Genomic DNA, 21,901 nt, shown 5'->3' on the forward strand with positions numbered 1-21,901 from the left:
TGGGCACCCCAACACCCTCCCTGCCCCGGGCAACGGCCTCCCAGGATTCGGCCTCCGCCCGACAGGAGGAGCCGCCCCCGCCCGCTGCAGCGCCCCGGACCGGAGGCGGAGCGCAGCCTCCCCGAGCGCCCACGGCTGTCATGGGCGAGACGGCGCGGCCGCCGCGGCCCGGCATCGGCGTGGGGGTGGTGGTCACCAGCCCCGCGCACCCCAGCTGCGTCCTCCTGGGCAAGAGGAAAGGCCCGCTGGGGGCCGGCACCTACCAGCTCCCCGGAGGCCACCTGGAGTTCGGGTAGGACGCCCGAACCCGCCCCCCCCCCAACACGACCCGCCCCGGGGCCGCTCACGCCGCCTGCCCACCCCGGGCCGGGCCTGCCCTCTCCTGAGGCGGCCGTGCCTTCCCCCGCCGCAGGGAGAGCCTGGCGGAGTGCGCCGCGCGGGAGACGCTGGAGGAGGCGGCGCTGCGGCTGCGCAACGTGCGCTTCGCCTCCGCCGTCAACTCGGTGTGCGCCGCCGCGCGCTACCACTACGTCACCGTGCTCATGAAGGGCGAGGCGGAGCCGGGCGCGGAGCCGCGCAACCGCGAGCCCGACAAGAACGAGGGTGAGAGAGGGGCGCGCGCCGCGGGGGCGCGCCAGGGGCGGGCGGGAGCCGCAGGCCCCGGGTCGGGCCGTTCTCTTACTCCTGGTGTCAAAATACGCGTTTGAGCACGTCTGGGCTTAATGCGTTTTGTACTTCCCTTTATCGCCACACGCTCTGACATAATGAGGTCGGGGCGCGGCTGCAGGCCCGCGAGTTCTGCAGCTGTGAGAGAACACGCGTTCCCGGGAGGGGCAGAACTTCACGAGAGGAAAGGAGTAACTTTAACTGCATGCAGCAGAGAACTTGAATTTGTGGGGGTAATTTCTGCGTAGTCCATCCGGACTTGAAGAGGCAGAATTGCTACACGATTCATTTTACACTCTGACTTTATTTTTTTCTTTTTCCTACAGGTTGGGAATGGGTTAAATGGGATGAATTTCCTCCAGCAGATCAACTGTTCTGGGCCTTACGCTGTTTAAGAGAGCAAGGTTACAATCCCTTTACGGAAGAGCTCGATCATCTAAAGGGGTACACGGGAAGCCACCAACTAGTGTAAAAACCAGTTGTACATTAGATAACAAACTAAAGGACAGACCTGCTTTTTTGGTGTAAAAGAGAAAAGGATTTATCATGCTCACGTGAAAATATTACCCTTCCCAAACCCAAAAAGATGCTAAATGTCTCAGTGCTTTTACCATATTTCACACAACAGTTGTCTCTCATTCCAGAGCTATTTCTAGCTCTAGAGGTTAACAATGTTTTATTTTCTAGAAGACTCACAGTGTTTGATCTGGTTAGTCTTTATATGGATGAATAGCCCTTTGGAGGTCACAACTAGTCAGATAAGCTTACTCACTTGGGAACAGTTGCAGCATCAGGCCCAAGAGAAACTGTTTTGTTTAAACCACTGTCCTAGTTTCTATGTAAAACTACTTCATATATTATGCTGCTTTCCTGTAATTATAAATGTTGGACCAATTTTTAAACTTAGCTTTGTCTTATACCTTCAGTTAAGACACTGTCATGAAAAAAAAGACATTTTACAGACAGTGCCTTGTTCCCCTGCAGACGGTAGTATATACTTGAAAATCCGGGTATTATAAACATGAAAGGGTTGCAGTGGCTTGTTGTAGGGAATGAATATTCCCTGACCCTTCTTGCCACCCCCTTTCATTAGAGTTCTGTTTGTAGCCTCAGTTACATTAGAATTTATCTGCAGAAGTGTTTATCTGCAGTTGATCTTAATTCCTGATCATGTTACTAAATTCTTAATAGTTTGATGGAGAGGTCTTCTACTAGGCTGACACAAATAACATTGTACAAACTAATCTCATAGGTGTAGTTCACAGCAGACAGTCATACATTTTGGCTAGTCAGTATTAATTTTGGTTGTCAGTATTAAACAGCACAGATGGGTGTCATTCTGTATGGCTACTGGGATTTGATAGAATTGTTAGTTTTCAGTTTGATGTGACTGAATGAAATCACAATACACAAAGACATACACAAAAACTGTCAGTTTATATTTTTCGTTTTTCTAGAATCTGTAACCAGACCTGAATCTTTTCCAGCTGTAGTCATTAGGACATCAGCAATTAATTTTAGGACATGACTTAAAAAATAACTCGCTCTTTTGTTTTTTCCACTTCAGGGTTCTTTAAAAACACAGTTTTTGTCTGTTTCGTTTAGATATACCCCTTGTACAAAATGTTCTGAGATACCTTTGATTTCTTTTAAATAAAACAGAAGCACAATACTGAAAGATTAAAATTGTCTGAAATTATGAATTGACTTATCAGTTCTTAAAAGAAACAAGCTTGAAGGGTTTAAAGCTCTTCCTTTGCATATATGTTTTCTTAAATGGAGATGGCTCTTATTGCTAGAGAATCGGAGTGATACGAGCTGTAAGGATGCTACTGATGACTGCAAGCCTCCTGCTTAGAGAATTGGAAGTATTAACTATGTGCAACTTCCCTTAGGACAAATATTCTTCTCTGAAGTGAAGAAAGAAGGTAATGTTATAAAGCAGTTTTGAAATGAAAAATATCGCTGAAAATGCCTTTACTACTGTATCTTTGTAGAAAGCGTATTTTTTCTATTCAAAAGCGGAGATTTTCTTCCTGAAAGCAACTTTATGTACACTGAATATTATTCCATTCAGCTGTCAACAAAGAGGCTGTAGGAAGATTTGACAGATGTCCTGCCCATCTGTCCCAAAGAATAATGAAGAAAGAAAAAAAAATTATTTAGCTCAATTTTAAATTTTAAAAGGCATCTAGCTCCTGATAGGAAAAACAAGGTCACTGTAAAATGGTTTGTCATGCAATAAATATTTTGTTACCATTAATGGTTATATTCATTCTATCTGTTGTAAATATACAAGTAGTTACTGAAATGAGGAGACAAACAGTACCTCCGTATGTCAGGGTTTCTGTATCCCTTCTAAGTGCACTGATTAGATGATTGCAGTGCATTGCTGCTATCAGCAATCCCTAATTTAAATAACTTGTTTTGTGTGTATCATGCATTCATACCTTCCCCCCCCCCCCCCCCCATTTGATTCTCAGTAGTTTTTAAGCTGCTAAGACTCAGTCCTTTCAACTAAATGTTATATATACTTTGATTTTTGGTACTTTTGCTAATTAGGAAAATCTATTACATAAGTGAACAGTGGGCAGAGCTGTCTTCTTACCTTTTACATGTACACGTTGGTCGCATTTAATCCTTTAAAACACTAGCACACAACCCAGAAAAAGAAGTGGTCATTGCCTCTGTTCACTCTTATTTATGTCTGGAAACAATCACCTACCTCCACAATATTTGTTAATCACATGATATAGCCATGTAGACTGTTTTGGGTAGACTGTACATTACACTTCCCATGACTATAAATTACCTCTGTATTTCATTCCAAGAAAGCGATGTCCTTATAAATGAGAAAACAAAAGAGACTAGTGACCTGTGGCTATATCATAAAATGCATTAAGGGAGGGGCATTTAGGGAAGAAAATACTAATTCCGTGGTACAAAGTATTAAGAAACTGCACTTTGCAATACTGTGTATGATTCTAATCAGACATGTTTAAGAAAAAAAAGTGTGAACTAGAAGAGGCATAGGCAAGGTTAACTAGGATAACTGAGAGAGGCCAGGTGTATTGGGATTACCATGAATTAAAGAGGAAATACAGTTCTTTGTAAAGACATGAGGGGTAAACACCAAAGAGGAAAAACTGATACTGAGTAAAAGGTTAAAATATATATGTATATGAGTTAACTTTAGACTGCCAAACAGAAGTGAAATTTTAATAACTGAAAATACTTCCAAAAGGAACAGCTGAGACAAAACCAAATTCCTCATTTCTCTTTTACAACAAAAACCACTGCCCTGTATTATGTGTCCTTTTCATTTCTACATCCTTATGGGACTTATGTTGGTCATATGTGGCAGTGTTACTGACAGCAATATTTGAAAGATTATCTGACCAAATGAGGAAGGACCTGATTTATCAGAAACTTCTCGCGAGGAATCTACAAAATGGAAAACTGGAGAGAATTGTGATCTGTGCTCAGGAAGCCTTGTTGCAGTGCAGAAACCTGTAACTGCCATGAGCAACAGTTCACATAAGTAACCCTCTGATCAAATCAGAAAACTAAAGAGAAAAGTAACTGTCATAAAATGACTCCTTAAGCAAAACAGAACAAGGAAAGGAAAGCCAAGGGAAGTGCCTTGGGAAGATGAAAGAACATGGTAGCTGAGACAGGAAATGCAAGTGCTGAAGTAAGCAAATTAGCAGGTTCGAAGAAATGAAAAAATTATAGGTGACAAGAATAAAGAATCTGTGAGCACTTTGAACTGAAAGGAGCTGAACCTGCAGCGTGCCCCAAAGCGTGTTGTCTCCAGCGTCCCAGCATGCTTAACCAAAGTACTGGTGAAATCTTGTGAATGGGCACTCTACATCACTGCCTCAGGGTCTGCCCAGTTATGTGTGTACCTGATAAAGCTCAGCTGAAAAGGACAGACTTTCAGTTCCTGACTCCTCAGCTGCTTCTAATACTGTCTTGGCATTTTGCAAAGGGGAAAAAGGAGTACAAACTTCTGAAACTCAATCAGAATTCTACCACATACTGAGATAAAACATGCTGAGTATTGAAGATACAGAACAACTCACCTAGGATTTCAGTTTGCAAAATGAAACAAAGTTACATCAAAGCTGAGTTTATTTATGACAAATCATTCATTATATATTACAATAATTACAACCTTTTTACACCTTATTGCCATATTTTTGTTCTCTGCACACATAAAGATGATCAAGAACATGGATTTAGGCAGTAACAAAAAAAATATTAAAATTACAAATTTCATGTCTCATTTCTGTGCCATAGAAAAGGCTATCATCAAAAGAGTAAAGTTACTAACAATACAAGGGGATTCCCCTTACACCTTTTTTCCCAGGAACTTCTGTCATCTAATGTATAGTAAATATAGATATACAGGAGCGCATGTCTTGCAAACATACACATTCACACATTTACATAATCACTGGAAATCTGACACCTCCAGCAACAAGCTCCCAGTCATTTTACTTGAACATCTAATGAAAAAAAGAATTCTGAAGTCCATGGTTTTAAATGTCACCCTATTTCTGAGCCAGCTATTATCTTCTCCCTACACAGGGCTGCCAGCATAACAAGAGGGTATTGCATTTTGTGATGAACAGCATCCAACCTACCTTCACCACAGGAAAGGTCTACTAGGGATACTGTCCCTCCTGTACCTAGTCTGAGTCGCTGCTGCTGCTTGAGGAGTCTGTTGACATAACTTCTACATCATCTTCATTCTCTTTATTGTGTCCTGGAGGCTCCAACATGAAGTCATTACTATGATTAGGAGGTAGCATGTTCATTGACATATCACTTGACTGCCAAGGATACTGAGGAGCAAGCACATCTGGAAAAAAGGGGCATAATCAAACTATCAGCTTTGTATATCGAGAAATTCAACAAGACAGCTCAACTGGAACTCCAATTTAAAATTAAAACATATCTTAAATCTTCCTGAATTTTGGACAGATGAAACCCTTTAGTAACAGCTGGGAAACATTTCATGATGGAGCCATTCTATCACTGTAAAAGCCTACTCTACCAAAGAGACCCATTTATGTAGGTGGCTCTTGATCTCTCATCAGTCCACTTTAAACCAGTATATATTAATTCAGAGCTTTTCACCTTTAAAACAGTTTGAACTGATTTAACATTCACAACTACTGGCAATAATGAAAATGGTCACCCTCTGTCAGTACGCAAAAATAGATGAAAAAATTAGATCAAAAAAAGTATTTAAGGTAGACCATAGAAATTCAGAGTAAATGGTTTTACCCAAATTTGGCTGAAACACCTTGGTTATCATATTTCCAACAGCAAATACAGTGCATCAAGTGCAAAGGAGAAGAGCATCCTACTACAAAACCAGGGCCACAGACAGAGATACTCGAGAGGTGAGAACGCCCCACTGTGCCCCAGCCAGGCCAGCTTCAGTTGCCTCTGACTTCTCCCAGCTCTCAGTTTCTTCTCCTGCTACTTCCAAAGCATCCCATACTGTACTCCCTACCAACCTCCCCTCCCCTCACAATATTTCCTAGCCTCTCCCTTCCTTGTCCCCAAAATGGCTCCCATTTCAAAGCTGCACTACACATCTATATGCCATTTCTGCTCCCTTCCTTTTAATTTACACCCCTACTGCTGTGCTTCAGTTCTCCACTTATTACCAGGTGCTGTAGCTAAGTCGATCCTATAGAAGAAACCAGCTATCTCTCACTTAAAGCAAGAATTAAAAATAATTAGGCAGAGTCAGGAGTGAACAAAAGTCCACCCATGTGGGACTCTGAGTGCAGAAAGAGAGGGCACTGTCTAAGCAGGGAGTCATATATGGTAGACTTACTCTCACTCAGGCACTGCCTCAGAAGCACGCAGACTCCACACGCATAGTAGCTTCTGATCTTTAAGTCTGCAAACACCTGAGATGACACTTAGGAACTACTGCAAGAGTCCCCTAACACCAGATGCATTACCTAGCTGCACAAATCCAACCCACCAGCAGATGCAGTCAGTTCTATGCTCGCTTTAGGAAGACCAACAACAGTACCAGGTGGTCTCATCCCATCTGTGGTGAAGTTAACCAACTTTATTTGAACCAGCTGAGAATGTAAGCCAGTGTTTTACATCCTGTGGCCATGATTCATTGGTGGAACCAGTCCACCATCAAACCAGGTGGAATGTGTGTGCTAAGCAGCCCCAAAGTTTTAAGGCTATGAAGCAGCCCAGTGGCTGGGCCTGCAGACTCCGTAAGGGCTCAGCAACTGGACCATTCTCTGCACAAGTCTCTAAAAGGACTACATCCCATAATTAGCATTCTCAGGACATGCCTCCAAACACCTAAGATTCGGGATCCCTACACAAAATGCCAGGGCAGCCTCTACTTCCTTTTAAATGAAGTTTTCATGTTTCCCTCTTACTTGACAGTCTAGTAATTAGAGGATTTCCCCTGACATAGGAGACCCAGATTCAATTAACAACTTTACTTAAGGAGTTTAAATCCCAAATTTTCCAGCTTCTCAAGGAAAAGTCCTGAAGAGTGGGCTTTCACTTCTTGCAGAGACAGCACTCAAAAGTAAAAGCAGCAAGTCTGCATCCCTAAGGCAGAGGAGCCAGCCAGAACAGGCTCCACCAAAACTTACGCAAATAAATGCTCAGACTCCATGAGGAAGACCCAACCTTAGTATCTCCCCTGACCGTATTTCAAAAACAGAAAAGATACATGGGCCCATCCTCAGCATTTCCCTGGTGGGTTGCTGTGGGCAGACGTCAGGGTCCCACTCCTATTCAGCTCACTGACACGTTTTATCCAAGGCCAGAGGTTTAGAAAGCAAGATGATGCAGAACTTCAAGTCACTTCCTAAGAGGTGACAATAGGATTAGACAGATGACACAAAATCCAAGCTTACCATTTCTCCTATGGAGTCGTGATACAGGGCTTTTTAATATATTCAGTATAATTTTTGAAAACAAGCTTTCCATAACACCTGCAAGTGGCTTAACAGGTAAGAACTGTTACAGATCTATGAATCCAAACTAAGAATTTTTTCCATTTTAGTCTAACCGTAGTAGATTAATGCTGCACAGGTACAGAACCACTAAATTCTTGATTCAGTGCTAAATTCTATTTTAGCATGGAAGTGGCCATTTCACTAAGCCATTAAGCTCAATTCCTACACTCAAGGTACGACCTCATCAGTTGTCCTTCGCAATGCCTTTTCAATCCAGAATGTCTAAGCAAACAGTCTTGCCATATAGAGTGTAGACTTAAAGTAGGGGATGACAATAAACCTCTTTTCTTCCAAGTACAGCTTTCATAATTCCATACTTTGCCATCACAGCTAAGAGAAGGTTGCTCTGAAAATGCCTCTAATATGATTTGGTATCACTTAATTTACAGCAATTTAAAGTAAGTGAATTGAAGTTACTGATAACTAGGAGTTTTGTTTATATTGACTTAGTTGTAGTGTCTGCAGTATGATTTAGCATGAAATAAAATTATGCAATTTCTAATTGTTAACTCTATTTACTAGATCTTCACTGTTAGGGAACAACATTAGCCATAACTTTCAATATTTTAACTCTGACTTGCCTTTGCGAAGGGAAATGTGTAATTCCTATGACTGTACAAGGAATAAAGAAAAGCAAATCAAAAATGAGTTTCTCTTACCTGGCAGTCTGCCTGCTGCAAGTGCATCCCCTGGTAAGTGTCCATTAACTCCATTGGTGGATGGGTTGTTCATCTGACCCAAGAGACCGCTCCTCATTTCCAGATCTGTAGGATATGGCCTACGTGGGTCCCCTTTTAAGAAAAAAAGCAAAGGAATGTTTTTAAATATTTAACAATTGTCTTGCAGACATTAACTTTTTCTTCAGTGCCTAGTTTCATAGAATGGGTTGGGTTGGAAGGGACCTTAAAGATCATCCAGTTCCAACCCCCTACCATGGATCCTTGAATATTAACCAGCTTTCTTGGACACCTCTTCCCTCTGGGACTTTATCCCATGCTACTCTGCCAAGCAGATCCCTGAAGCCTGCTCTCCTGAAGTCCAGGGTAGTGAGCTTGCTGTGCATCCTCCTCACTGCCCTAAGGGTATTGAACTCCACCATTTCCTGGTCACTGCAGCCAAGGCTGCCCTTGAGCTTCACACTCTCCACCAGCCCCTCCTTGTTGTTGAGAACAAGGTCCAGCCCAGCACCTCTCCTTGTTGGCTCCTCTATCACTTGGAGAAGCAGTTATCATCAGTGCATTCCAGGAACCTCCTGGATTGCTTATGCCCTGCTGTGTTGTCCCTCCAACAGATATTGGGGGGGTTGAAGTCCCCCATGAGGACCAGGGCTTGTGAACTTGAGGCTGCTCCTATCTGTATAGAGGGGGACTCATCTGCTTGGTCTTCCTGGTTGGGTGGCCTGTAACAGACCCCCACTATAACGTCACCAGTCCCTGCTCTCCCTTTAATCCTGACCCATAAGATTTCGGATGGCTCCTCATCCATCCCCAGGCAGAGCTCCATGCACTCCAGCTGGTCACTGACATAGAGGGTGACACCCCCTCCTCATCTCCCCTGCCTGTCCTTTCTAAAGAGCCTGTATCCTTCCATTCCAGCACTCCCATCACAGGAGTCATCTCATCATGTGTCCTGATGCCAGTAAAACCATAGCCCTGCAAGCGTGCGCCTTTCCTGAGAAAAAACACCCATACTCTGTTTGCTTGGATCAGCAATGAACATCACACCTCTTTGGTTAAAATCTAAGCCTGTGTCTTTCACTTAAGACTTTGTTCATTCAAACCTGGCAGAAAAGCACATTTAAAAACCCAACAAAACAAAAAAAAACACGTTTAGAAGGTATCTTTGCTCTCCATGCTACTTCACAGCTAAGCAGCAAAAGCAGAATTGGAAAAAACACATTCTCCTTTTGGACAAGGAAAATAGTTCCCAGAATTGAGACATGACATAACGAAAGCCCTGCTTCTGACTCTACTGTTTACTAACAAGCTCTGAAAAGAATATTATAAGGGGCAAGAGAGAACACAACCAAGCACATTGAAAAGCCTTTAACATACTTAGTTCTAACTTATAATTGGGGCCAACATTCAGGGAAAAGAAGCAAACAAAGGAGAGCAGAGGAGGCCAGTCAGTTAATGGAAGCATGCAGTTTCATAGCTTTTTGAAGACATACGTAAAGTCTACAGGACTTTGGATACCCATTTTTGTTGAAAACATTAGCTATAACAGTGGAAAACATGTTATTCTAATAAACCTCAGTGGTTTTCACTGTATAAAAGCATTATAAGACCAGATACTGACCATGCTTTATTAAAAAACAATCTACTGTCATAAACATAATAGTTACCTGGTACCCACGTCAGAGGGGCACAAACAGCATTGCTAGCACTGATCCTATGGGCATATTTAATTATTTCTTCAGAGGAAATGGCACCTGGAAGAATGAAAGAGAAGCTAGTATCTTCTCAAGAGATTGCATCATTCATTCAATTATTTCAGAAAAATAGACACTAATATCTAAAAGATTGGGAATGCAATTTTGTCAAACATTAAGAGCATGCTTCAAATGCAATGACTACTTAGAGGATTCTTAGATTATGTAAGGATGAGCTTCACAGTGAACTGATTTTACAGCCATGAGTTCAGTACACCTTCAATGTCAACAGTTCTTCAATCTTGTGAAAAACACAAACCAATCTCTTAAGCAGTGTACTTGACAAGCACAATTTGTAAGAAAATTTCAGTACTTGCTTTATTATGGAATTTTCAGCAGTAAAGAATTTTTTTTGTTTGTTTAGTAATTGCATACATGTAAAAGCCCTTCTAAATATGTACCTCTTACATATTTTATGTATTTCTGAATTTATTAATTTTATGTATTTATGAAAATCCTTGATTTTTTAGATGAAAGAGGTATAACAAAATGATAAAAGACACTGTAAAAAAAAAACAAACAAGAAAGTGCCTCCCACAAAAAAGTCAGTTTAGCATGGGTAAGTGCCACAGAGTGGCAGGAATTGCTACAAACACAAACCAGTATCACCAGCTAGTCAGTTTTTCCAACACAACGCACATGTACAGGAACATTCTTTCCTCAGCAGACCTACTGAGGCAATTTGGTGAGACACTTTGGTAATTGTATAGACCAGTGGTTCTCAACCTGTGGTCCACAGACCCCCGGGGGGCCACGATGTCATCACAGGGGGTCCGTGAAGGCTTAAAGCAGGGGTGAGGAACGTCCAGCCCAGAAACATTTGGTCTGGCCCACAGCAAGGACTGCACCTCCTTTTCCCACAGCCCCTCCCCTCAATACTCCTCTCACACTCAAGCCCCGCCCCCCACCAGCCCTGACACGCTAGTATATTAGGTGCTAGTATGGTTGGTGAGACCCACTTTAAGTAGGCAATTTTTCTCTTAAAGACATTTTCTTAACCCAACGGACCTCTTTAGGGCCACAACGGGGCTAGAAGGCTGTTCCTCCAAGTGGTGGCCCTGCACCCGTAAACAAAAATATATGGTGACTGAACACAGACAAACAAGGAACGGGTGAGAAGAACTGTAAAAACTTTTCATCAAATTTTAATGTAAAAATTGGCATCAAATTCGCAATTTGTACATTCAAATACCATAAAATGGGCCATTTGAGCAAGAAGAGCGTGGATGCTATTATTTTAAATTCATATGGAATCATTGCAATAAAGATATTATAATAGGAGTGTGTGCATTAACAGATTAACTTATTTCCCCGTCTCTCCAAATTTGAAGACCCTTCATGAGAACACTGAAATAAATATTTGATGCCATCTAGTGCTTTAAATCTTGAATTAAGTCTTAGTGGTCTGCGGCCACAAAAGGTATTTAAAGGGGGTCCATGGTGAAGGAAAGGTTGACAACGCCTGAGATAGACTATTATCAGTCCAAGAAGAGTGTTGAGACACTTGAATTTAAGTTTAATATTAAGATGTTTGCCACAAAAAATAATTCATTCCTGCCTTCGTTCTGAGGAAATGGCTGTAGGTTCATAATGAAATGGAAGTTTGTTTACACATAAAGCATCCAAAATCTGTGATGGTAGAATTAAAAACAAAAACACAACACCTTAACTTGAGCTCACTAGCAACTTCCTTTACAACTGCATGTACGTAGTGTGTACAATCATGGATACTCACCTTTTCTTGCCTTTTCAATTGACTTCAGCTTTTCCTTTGCTTGATAAACAGCTGTTGCCTAGTTGTAAAAAAACAACAGACTAAACCAAATCTTCAATGCATCTTTAATTTGTAAGCTTCTACATAAAGTCTGCTCTGTGAATAAACCCTTGCATTTAATTGCATTTTAAAGAGAGAAAGTATTCAGCGAACACTTTCAAAATACACAGAAATAAAGTAGGTCTGCAAGAAAATTAGCATTATAAGCCAAAACTGAATACCATGATAACTAAATAGTATTTGACTACTGAAAAAAAAAAAAGAACCCTAACTGCTAAGCTCTTACAAAGTTTTAAATATTTAAATCTTCTCAAACTAACACAACTTTCTCCAGAACCACCTTTTTCCCAAGTAGATGCTCAAAAGCAAACACATCATTATGAACTTACCAGTATGTGCTCTGCTTCTTTTAGTTGTTTCTGCAGCTGCTGAATATCATTATCCCTCTTTTCTACTACCTTTTCTAAAAGCTGCATTTCATGATGGATTTTCCCCTGATCAACTGCCAACTTCATTAGCTCTTGAAACTCTGCATCTCTCTGGATCAGCAGTTCCAGGATCTATTGAACAAGAGTTTTGTAGAACTTTTAGTTTAGCTAGAGTAACAACACACCCTCAATCGTGCTGCAAAGAGCAACCGACATCCACAACAGTATTTCTGTTTGCATGAAAAATGAAACAAAATTCCTTCCTGTTTGCAAAAATAGCCTATGAAGCATACAACAAATGAGCGAGCAAACAAACAAACATGAGGACGAAGAATGCCTTTGTAGTGGGGCCAAAACCTCATCATCACCATTAGCTTGAGTATAGGCAAGGACAAAGGGAGAAAAATGAAAGGAAATAAGAAAAAAAATAGAAGTAAAGCATTGTGCTTACCCAAAGAAATACAGTTTAGAAGGTCAGCTTACCTGGCTCTCCTCTCCTGGTTGTGGGAGCTTCTGGTTTCTCGAAATTGCCAAAATTTCAATCAGTTCCCTGAAAGGAAAACTGTGTTTGCACGATTTTCTAGGGCATTATTTGTAAATCACATCAAGTCATCCCAAAACTGTCAGCGATATCATTACAAAAGTATTCATGGACTTGAGTATTTTAGTTTTATAGTACCGTGTTGGCAGGGATTTCTCAGCTAAGAGTAATTCTGTGACTAGTCTCATGATTGGAGCACATTTTCTTCTTTGTTCTTTGAGCTCATGAAGTGCTCATGTGTATTTGTACTCCTGAAACATGCTCAGTTCCTGTCAAACTACTCATGACAGAAGTAGAAGCTGAGAGAAAAAACAGCACAATGAAAGGCATTCACACCCTACTTCTACTGCCTTTGTTTGCTGCAAGGGGGCATGAAAGTTGTCTTCTCTACTTTTCCTCCATTTTTTCCCAATCGAGCAAGTTTCACACTTGGGTTTAGAGCAATTAAGTCTAAGCTTTCAAACACCTGAAGAGTTTGTTGTGAAACTACTTTTACAACAGGTACTTCCACAATGGTGTATTAGTTGTATATCAAACACAAAAAATATCAAAAAACTAATAATATTCTGGTGTTAGAAGTGCTTCTCAAACAAACATCTTGATCACGCTTCCAGGTACCCATTTACTTTGCCACCATTCTGAAAAGAACCTCAGAGGGGACTCGCTAAGCAACAAGACCATGATGCAGAAAAGCATTTTCTGTCAATTCAGCAAACTTGTTTGGCTTCCAAGACTATGGATGGCAGTTCAACACTATGCATGAGTAATTGTCTATCTGAAGGCACTGCCCTTGGAACAGTACCGATTCATTGCTTGGTCCAGTGCAGGCAGCTCAGTGGGGTGTATGACTAATAGAGCAGTGGGGCCAGAACCTTAAAATGAAAACAGGTACTTTTCAAAAATGTCTGAAGTAGTCCCTCACCAGTAAAGCTCTAAATAGCATCTTGGTCTATGTCTCTTGGTCACTCCTGAACACAATTTAAAACAATTAGAAAATAAAAAAACTTGACATTATCACTAAAGCTTTATGCTACCTGACCAACACTGAGCAGTAGCAAACAAAACCTGTTGTAAGTAGGTCAACTACCGCCATCAAGGCTGATGTCATGGAAGGTTGTAATTCTGTCCTGCCTTAGCGGGATAATGCACAAACGGCAGATTCAAAACTACACAAAGGCTACAGATTAGATGTGTTGCTTAATTTTGTCCCTGCCACCAAACAGTATCATGCCTGTGAAAGGCCTAGCTCCACGGTGCTGCAACACTTTGCTGATCAACAGGAAGATTCACTAAATGCTGCTGAGGGTTCCTCTGGATTCATTATGGTAGAATATTAGTTCCAAGATTTAAAAAAAAAAAAAAAAAAGAAACAAAGTTTATCTAAAATCTTTTCTTTTTTTCCAAAACACATGTTCTCCAGCAACCTGTATGTCACAATAAAATCTAAAACTGAAAATAAAACCTAACCAAAAACAAGAGTAACTGACCAATGTATTTTCCTTGTCCTATCAGTGGTAATCATACAGTGTGAGCCAGCCACACAGACAGCATGGGTTATTCCCTCTGAAAAAGTTTCCCTAAGCTTCTGTTCTGCTCAAAAGGAGAAAAATAATTAGGAAACAGTTTAACTGCGCTGCCAGCTGTGCCTCCACAACATGGTGGACAACTCGGACGAGGGCTATCAGTCCAGCCTCAAGAGCATGGGCTGTGAGCGTTTATATCACCCCAAAGAGGAGCTCTGGAGCCTACTTTGAGTGAGTTTAACACTAATACAGGCAATGACCAGAACAACTTAAGTCATGCAATACCATCTACAAATTTGTGACTTGAACATGATTTCTAGGGAATGATAAAGAGCCTAAAACCGGGGTGTGCGTGCACTTCACAGGAAATGAAGGTGTCAACCAAGAAAGGCAGGCAACTGGAGGAATAAGGAAGCCTTCTGCTCTGAAAATGGGAAATAAGGCGCCGCCGATGCTTTCCGACGCCGGTGAGAGCCGTGGGGCTGAGCGCAGGACCGGACCAAGCCCCCCGGCGGAGCACCAACCCCTCTCCCGCAGGAGCCGGCCCGGGGACGGCAGGAGAGCCGACAAACGCGTGTCCCCGGGCCGGGCCCTCCTGCCGCCCCGCAGCCCAGCGAGGGGCCGGGTCGGGCCGGGTGAGGCCGATCCCCTCCCAGCCCAACCCCCGGGACACCCGCTCCTCCCGCCGCCTCCGTCGGAGGCTCCTCGCCCGCACAGCGCCGAGCACCCTCACCCCACCCCCGGCGCCCCGCCGCCGCCTGGGGCCCTCCCATCCGGTCACCGGACGCAGAGCGCGGTACCTGGCCAAGAGCTCGAGATCCTCCAGCGCCGCCAGGAGCCGGTCCCGGGTGCTGCTCCGCTCCCCACCTCCCCCAGCCGCCGCCGCCGCCATCACGATCCCGGGCGCGGACCCGCGCGAGACGCACCTCCCGGCGGCGGCGCCAGGCGCGCGCGGGGTAAGGGGGGGCGGCAGCGCCCCCGGCGGCGGAGGCGCCAGCTGCAGCCGCCCGGAGAAAGGCGCATGCGCAGGAAGGCCCGGCCGGCCCCGCCCCTCCCCCGTGCAGGGCGCGCGAGGGGGCGGGAAGGGGCTGAGGGGGGGCGGGTGCGGTGAGGCGCGCGGGGGGGCGCGGGAGGTGGGCGGCGCTCGTCGCGGGGAGCTGTGGGGTGAGGGGCGAGGAGGGCACATGTGCCTCGGCGGAGCCAGATGAGTGTGTGTAAAGGCCCTCCCCTGGAGCTGGGTCGTTACACAGGGATCTGCCCTTGAATGCGTTTCCACTCCCCGGATTTCCACAGAAGAGCCTCTAAATGGAATTCAGATGTACACTAAAGACACAGAAAAACTGCAGAGAAAGGGCTTGTGACTGAACTACGTCTTTTTAACTCAATTTTTGAGAGTCCTGACGTCCAAAAATCCCTTGGGTGCTTTTAATCAGGTGGAGGATGAAATGGTGCTTTACTAATGGCTCAAGAAAGTTTAAGTGTCTGCTACTGCAAATGTAAAACTCGGGCTTTAAATCAGAGCCAAGAGCTTTTACCTGGGCTGGATGTCCCATAAGTGACAGGAGCTAGCAGTGACCTGCCTGACATGCATGTGCAGACCTATCTATCTATCCGTGGAGGCTAAAGGCAGCTCTGCATCCATTACAGAGGTCTGCACACGGTGATCAGGGCAGGTAACATGCAAATCCTGCCCCTGATCCTGCCCAGCAGTTACTGGGGGTTTTTTTTGATGTTGCTGTGTATGGGCTGGTGCTGTAAACAGGCCTCTAGCTCGGGGTGGGGTCACAGTGAAGCCAGTGGCATTTTTTATATTCACAGAAGTTCCAGTAATGTGAAGAGACTGAGAGAGAAGCCAGAGTGTAGGGCAGATGAGGGAGCACAGAGTGAAAGCTAATTCGCGGCCAGGGTTTATATGTGAGGTAAACACTTCCACAGAAGAGCAGGGGAGTCCCCGGATCCCCTGTCCTGCTGTCAGCAGGCAGCTGCAAAACCTGCCAGCAAAGAGCGATTCTCTCCTGATTATAGAGAATGCACTAGATTAATAACACCCCTTACTCTTCTGGTATTTACTCCAATTATCTTTTTACCTTCTGCAGTATGTTCCTGAGAAATTTACACTTAAAAAACCAAAAAGGCAAGAAACTCATTAGTCAGTGATTCTTTGAATTGTGGCTTAAATAAGCGATTCAGCATTATGAGATCTGTGATAAAGCAATGAGATTTGGCAACCTTGAGAAGAAGATAACTCTGCCAACAGGAGTTACTTAAAATTCATTTACAATATGCAACAACTCTCAGTGTTCTGATTATAGATTGTTTGGGAATTCTCTTTAAACTACATAGCAGATAAAATCTCATCAAATAGTTCTGCTTGTTTTGTCAAATAACTTTTGCTTGTTTTCTTTTTTTCTCCCCTATATTTCCCTGATTTCATTCAAGGAAAGATGTAGTCAGTGATGCAGTCTGGTTGTGCATCCAGTTCACTGATTTGTTAGAGTGTCTGTATGGGTGCATAAACAGAAAGAAACAGCAACTTCGAAAACAAAGCAATCCTTCTGCTAAATCATTTTCTTCCTCATATTCATTTTGACACCTGAATTATTTAGACCTCAAGTACTTCTGATATATTTCAGGGCCATAATACTAGTTTCCCTAGAGCTAAAAGCTTGTGGCATTAAGAGGACACCCAAACTGACAGGTCAAGGAGTGAATAGCAGTTCTAGGGTTTCCTGTAGGCTGCTCTTTCCCTCTCCTTCTGCCCAGGAGCCTGTTCCCTCCCTTCCTTTTGACAGCAGTACTTCTCCCACCTAACCCAGCCAATACCACCAGTCTTTCCCCAGAGCAGCCACATCTCTCTCCCCACTTCTCAGACTACTGCCCCTCTTCCAGGCAACATGGACACCTGTCTGCTTTCTGCTGCCCAGTCCTTCCCCTCTCCTTGCCCTGGGGATGCAGCAGTGGCTGGGAAGTGTGGGTTCCTAGGCAGAGATTAACTCGTGCTCCCACCTTTATGTGGGAGGACAGGGTGAGACCAGAGGCATCAGGGAATGCCTGCCTCTGCCAAGACACAGAAAGTCATTCAGGCTATGTCAGAGGGGTCATCTCCTTCAGGACAAAGGGAAAGGCTGGGTGAAAGGGGCTCACGCCCCAACTTGCCCCGTGGGCCCATTGCTTTAAGACCGAGTGGATAATTTGCTGAATAGACTTCTGAAACACTTGCCCATACAAAACAACAGAGCCTCTGTTTCCCCAGTGTTGGTTCCTCTGTTTCCTCAGTTCTTCAGTGCTTTTGGCCTTCTTTCCCCTGAGTAAACTTTTTTCATAGTTGTGTTGGTTTTGAGCCAGATCTGCTTCTTTAAAGTTCACGCCCCTCCTGAATAACTAAGCATTGTTCCCAATTTTTTTCAGTAGTCTGAGAACATTTCAAGTTGTGTGGCCATGAACGTATTCTTCCATCCACAGTGAGACTATGAGACATTTCAGAGCTCTTTCAGATTGTCTTTTCAATAGCATACTGAATGTATTATTAAGAACCTGTTAGCACAAGCAAAAATAACTTATTTTATCCTGTTCAGTTGAGTCTTGTCTCTTCCAGATTGGGCCTTTAAGTGACCATCTGCAGAGCAAACTGATTCCTGTAGACAGATCCATGAGCAGCTGAGCTGATCTAATGTTTCACCAACACTGAGAGGCAGAGGGGGGCCTACAGGAAAGATGGGGAGAGACCCTTTCTCAGGGAGTGTAGTGATAGGATGAGGGGTAACTACTGTTTTAAACTGAAAGAGGGAAGATTTAGGTTAGATATGAGGAAAAAGTTCTTCACTGTGAGAGTGGTGAGGCACTGGAGTGGGTTGCCCAGAGAAGCTGTGGCTGCCCCCTCCCTGGCAGTGTTCAAGGCCAGGTTGGTCGGGGCTTTGAGCAACCTGGTCTAGTGGAAGGTGTCCCTGCCCATGGCAGGGAGGTTGGAACTAGGTGATCTTCCCTCCTAACCCAAACCATTCTATGATTCTATGATTATGATTCTATATTGCTGACTCCTCATCTCCCAACTGCAGATTTTCACCCTCCCTTAGCTCCTCCTTGGTGTTCTCCATGTGCTTCCATGAGCCACTTCAACCCAATTAAGAAGACTGAAGAATAGATTTCAGAGGGGGTGTTCATTTCCTTCTGGGTCAGTGAGTGAAACTTAACCTCATCGTACGGAACCAGGCCTTCAGAGTGCAGTTTTATGTTACAACTAATTTAGTATGACTGTGGGCTAATGCTGAAAAGTGCAGTCTTCTCCATCTCTCTCCAGCCATGTATTCTGTCTTGCTCCCCTTACATGATCCAGTGACTGTGAGACTGCAGAATGAACCAGGTGAGCAAACGAGTTCAATGGAAACCCAGCGTTTTTCTGGTGGATTTGTTTTCTGTCAGATGTGCTCGTTGAAGCAATTGACTTCAGGGCTAGGCATTGCTAGGTCACTAGACACAAGCGAGTATGTGGCCAGGGGAGGGAACAGGCATGCTACTCTTACTCCTAGTTAAGTGAAATTCAGGCCTAGGATTCCTCTGGTGCAAAGACTTTTCTTCCAACATACTATTGTGATTTCTTAACTCCGGGTGTGCCTACCTTACTTTTCATGAACTGGAGGATCACTTTGGAACTTGGAAGTTGAGCTGTAGAGAGCCTCATGTCAGAAGCCCAAGGCTGATACGTGTTTCAGTTTCAGCCTGCATCTTTTCCAGGCTACAGTGCTCTGGAACTGTCTTCTTATTTATACATTCCAGACACTAAACATCAAGTGTTCAGTCAGTCAGTGTTCAGTATACCACACCTTAAAATAATACTGGAAAATACTGACTGCAGAAGACACGTAACTCCTGAAGGCTCTCAGGTGTCTGACCATGTGTAATAAAACATTGCAAAAAGTACTAATAAAAAGGCAGGAGGATAAGCAAGGAGAGCAAGTAGGAAAAAGGACAGAACAAACACTCATTTCCACTTCCCCTAGATAATGCAAAAATAAAATCCTTTCTGTCAAATATCAACTAAAATAGAAATCAAACATCTTGAGCACTGCTTGGAAGGATGCCACAGCTGTACTTTGGCCTGTGGAGATGAGAATAATCATCCCTTATTTGTCAAGTTGTCTTTACACCATTAACATTTTTAAATGCCTCTGATAAATCATTCATTTCTTATCGCTATTTAAAAAGAAATCTTTATTTTCCTGCTCACTTATGTTGGATAGCGATTTTAGATGGATGAGATGAGGAAGAAAAAAAAGGTAGTTTCACTTAGCCGGTGTAATTCTAGAATAGGTTAAAGATGAGGTAAAAGTAGATAATACTATGAGCCAAAGCTTATTTTTTTGTGGAAAGAGTGTGAAACACTAGTACATATGGCTAAAACCAGAGTTTGGTATGCCATTCCAGACTGTTCCAGCACAAAATTAGCTCTGCTTTGAGCTATATTAAACCTGAGTTACACTGATTTCTGCTGGTGTAAATTTGGGCACAGAGCCCTCAAGACAGGAAGTCACCCAGGCAGAAAGCAGTCGTGGCTTTCAGTCTGCTGGAGGGCTTGTTGGGACCAGTGCTGCCTATGAAGTAGGAGGTGTTGAGTGGGAGAGAGAATCAAAACTGGCCCTGAATAGTGAGGGGAGAAGGAAAAAAAAAAAAAAAAAAACAAACAAAAGAGAAGAAGAAAAGAAAATAAAAGAAAAAGAATGTCCTTTGAAAAGAGGAAGCTTGTTTGACAGCTTGGCCACTAGAGATATTCACAATCCTGCCAAGTGTTCCCAGGAATAAAGGACAATTTGGGGGGCAATTAAATATGAGATCTTTTCCCTCACCAAGCTAAAAGTTAACGCTGACTACTTCATGAAATAAAACATCCAATTAGGGATAATGAGACTCCTGGGGTAACCCCCCAACACATATTAATTTTGAGTCTTCATTAAGTTAAACTTGTTTATTTGGAAAAAAATCTTATTTTCCTTGTGGCTCCTGCTGTAACCTGTTTACCAAACACTACTGGGACACCCACACAAGCTTTTATAGAAGCCAGGCTGAAATTTAGAGTTGTTTACTTGCCCTCACAAAAAAATCCAAGGGCAGCAATGACAGCAGCAGTCCCTGCTCTCCCACATGCTGAATTCCAGCTAGGCTGATAGGAGTTGTAATTTACTTAGGATGAATCTCCTCCCACACCTCCCTCATCCTTTTATTGTGCCCCATTGCCTGCTAAAGATAAAGCTGTCATCTCTTCCCGTTTAGACTAGGTCACCTGTCTTTTAACTGGGTGAGTTCATCTTCTGATCGCCAAGATGCTACTCAGATTTTCACCTGCTTCACAGTAATGCAACTTCCAGACAGGTTTTCAGACACCTGCAACTTGACATCAGCTTCTGCCCATGAGATTCAGAAAGAGCAGAACACCAGCCAGAAATAGAGGTAGCTGGCTTAAATTAGCTGCGAGGACTGAGTTTTAGGGTGAAGATAGTGAAGATGAAAAAGATTTATTTAGAAACCTACAAAAGCAAAACCGAAAAAAAGCAGTTTCTCTCCTAGCAGTTGGAGATGGGTAGAGGTAAAACTCCTTGTGAAAGATGAGTCTTGGGAGAAGTGAGGCAAGCTTTTATTGGCAGCTGAGAAAACAGTATGATAAACTATTCCAAAAGCCATTAGAGAGTGACTTGTACTCAGCAGCCAAGTAGGATCCCATGGGAGATTCTGAAATCTAACAAACTACTAACAATGCTGGTTCCATGTGAAATGAGGGAAGAGTTCACAGCTATTAAGCCTGGGAAAGACTATTATGATCAGTAGTCTGTCCTGTGCAAAGCAGGCCTTACAATTACATGCATGGGTCTCTACTTCAGGACCGTGCCATTTATTTGGACATTAACGTACCACGCAGAAAGGAACCCCGCTCTTCATTTAAGTGCTGACAGATTTATTATGTCTCTAGATGAGTTGTTGTAGGGTTAGTGGTAGGGCCAGGTGAGGAGTTATTTCCATAGTTGTGATCATCTACAAACATAGCTACTGAAAGCACATTGAACAGTCAGTCCTCATTCGTGTCTTACGTGGATGTTTTCAGGTGGCCAAGAGAGGCCTTTAGAGAGTCACCTCATCTGCTTCCAAAATGGATGAAGCTATTCAGCAGCATTCTCAATGCAGAATCAGAGACCACCTTTCAAATTCACACCAAACCTCCCTTCAGTAGACAAATCCTAACTGCAGTTCATGTTTACTCGTGTCGTGTCTCCTTTTTAGCTCAAACTGCAACACAGAATTGACATGAGGTCATTAAAAGCCATGTGCTAGATAGATGGCAGTCAATGAAAATAACCTGCCAAGAGTTCATACATAATTAAAATAAATGTATCACTGATATCCAGGGCATTTTGAAACAATCCTGGGTGTTTTGGCTGTTTAATCTAAGCTTCTTGTGCCAGGAATTGTCCCTTGTGCCTTGTAAGGACACGAAATTTTGCTCAGATCCAAGCTGCTTGTCAGGATTTCA

At 43.3% G+C, this 21,901-nt stretch overlaps 2 protein-coding genes across 2 annotated transcripts; one reads left to right on the forward strand and one right to left on the reverse strand.

The window, feature by feature from the left end:
• On the forward strand, nt 1-2,929 carry NUDT15 (nudix hydrolase 15). The gene is made up of 3 exons (XM_074815680.1): nt 1-292; nt 413-603; nt 993-2,929. The coding sequence occupies exons 1-3, from the start codon at nt 141-143 to the stop codon at nt 1,136-1,138; spliced, it is 489 nt and encodes a 162-aa protein (XP_074671781.1). The 5' UTR covers nt 1-140; the 3' UTR covers nt 1,139-2,929.
• A 1,853-nt stretch (nt 2,930-4,782) lies between these two features.
• On the reverse strand, nt 4,783-15,352 carry MED4 (mediator complex subunit 4). The gene is made up of 7 exons (XM_074815681.1): nt 15,186-15,352; nt 12,805-12,871; nt 12,283-12,453; nt 11,855-11,912; nt 10,033-10,119; nt 8,348-8,479; nt 4,783-5,533 (listed from the first exon to the last, which is right to left on the reverse strand). Exons 1-7 carry the CDS (start codon nt 15,275-15,277, stop codon nt 5,361-5,363), a joined length of 780 nt encoding a protein of 259 aa, XP_074671782.1. The 5' UTR covers nt 15,278-15,352; the 3' UTR covers nt 4,783-5,360.
• Nucleotides 15,353-21,901: the final 6,549 nt, after the last annotated feature.

This window comes from Strix aluco, chromosome 2 (genome assembly GCF_031877795.1).
Source record: "Strix aluco isolate bStrAlu1 chromosome 2, bStrAlu1.hap1, whole genome shotgun sequence".
NCBI classification, from domain to species: domain Eukaryota; kingdom Metazoa; phylum Chordata; class Aves; order Strigiformes; family Strigidae; genus Strix; species Strix aluco.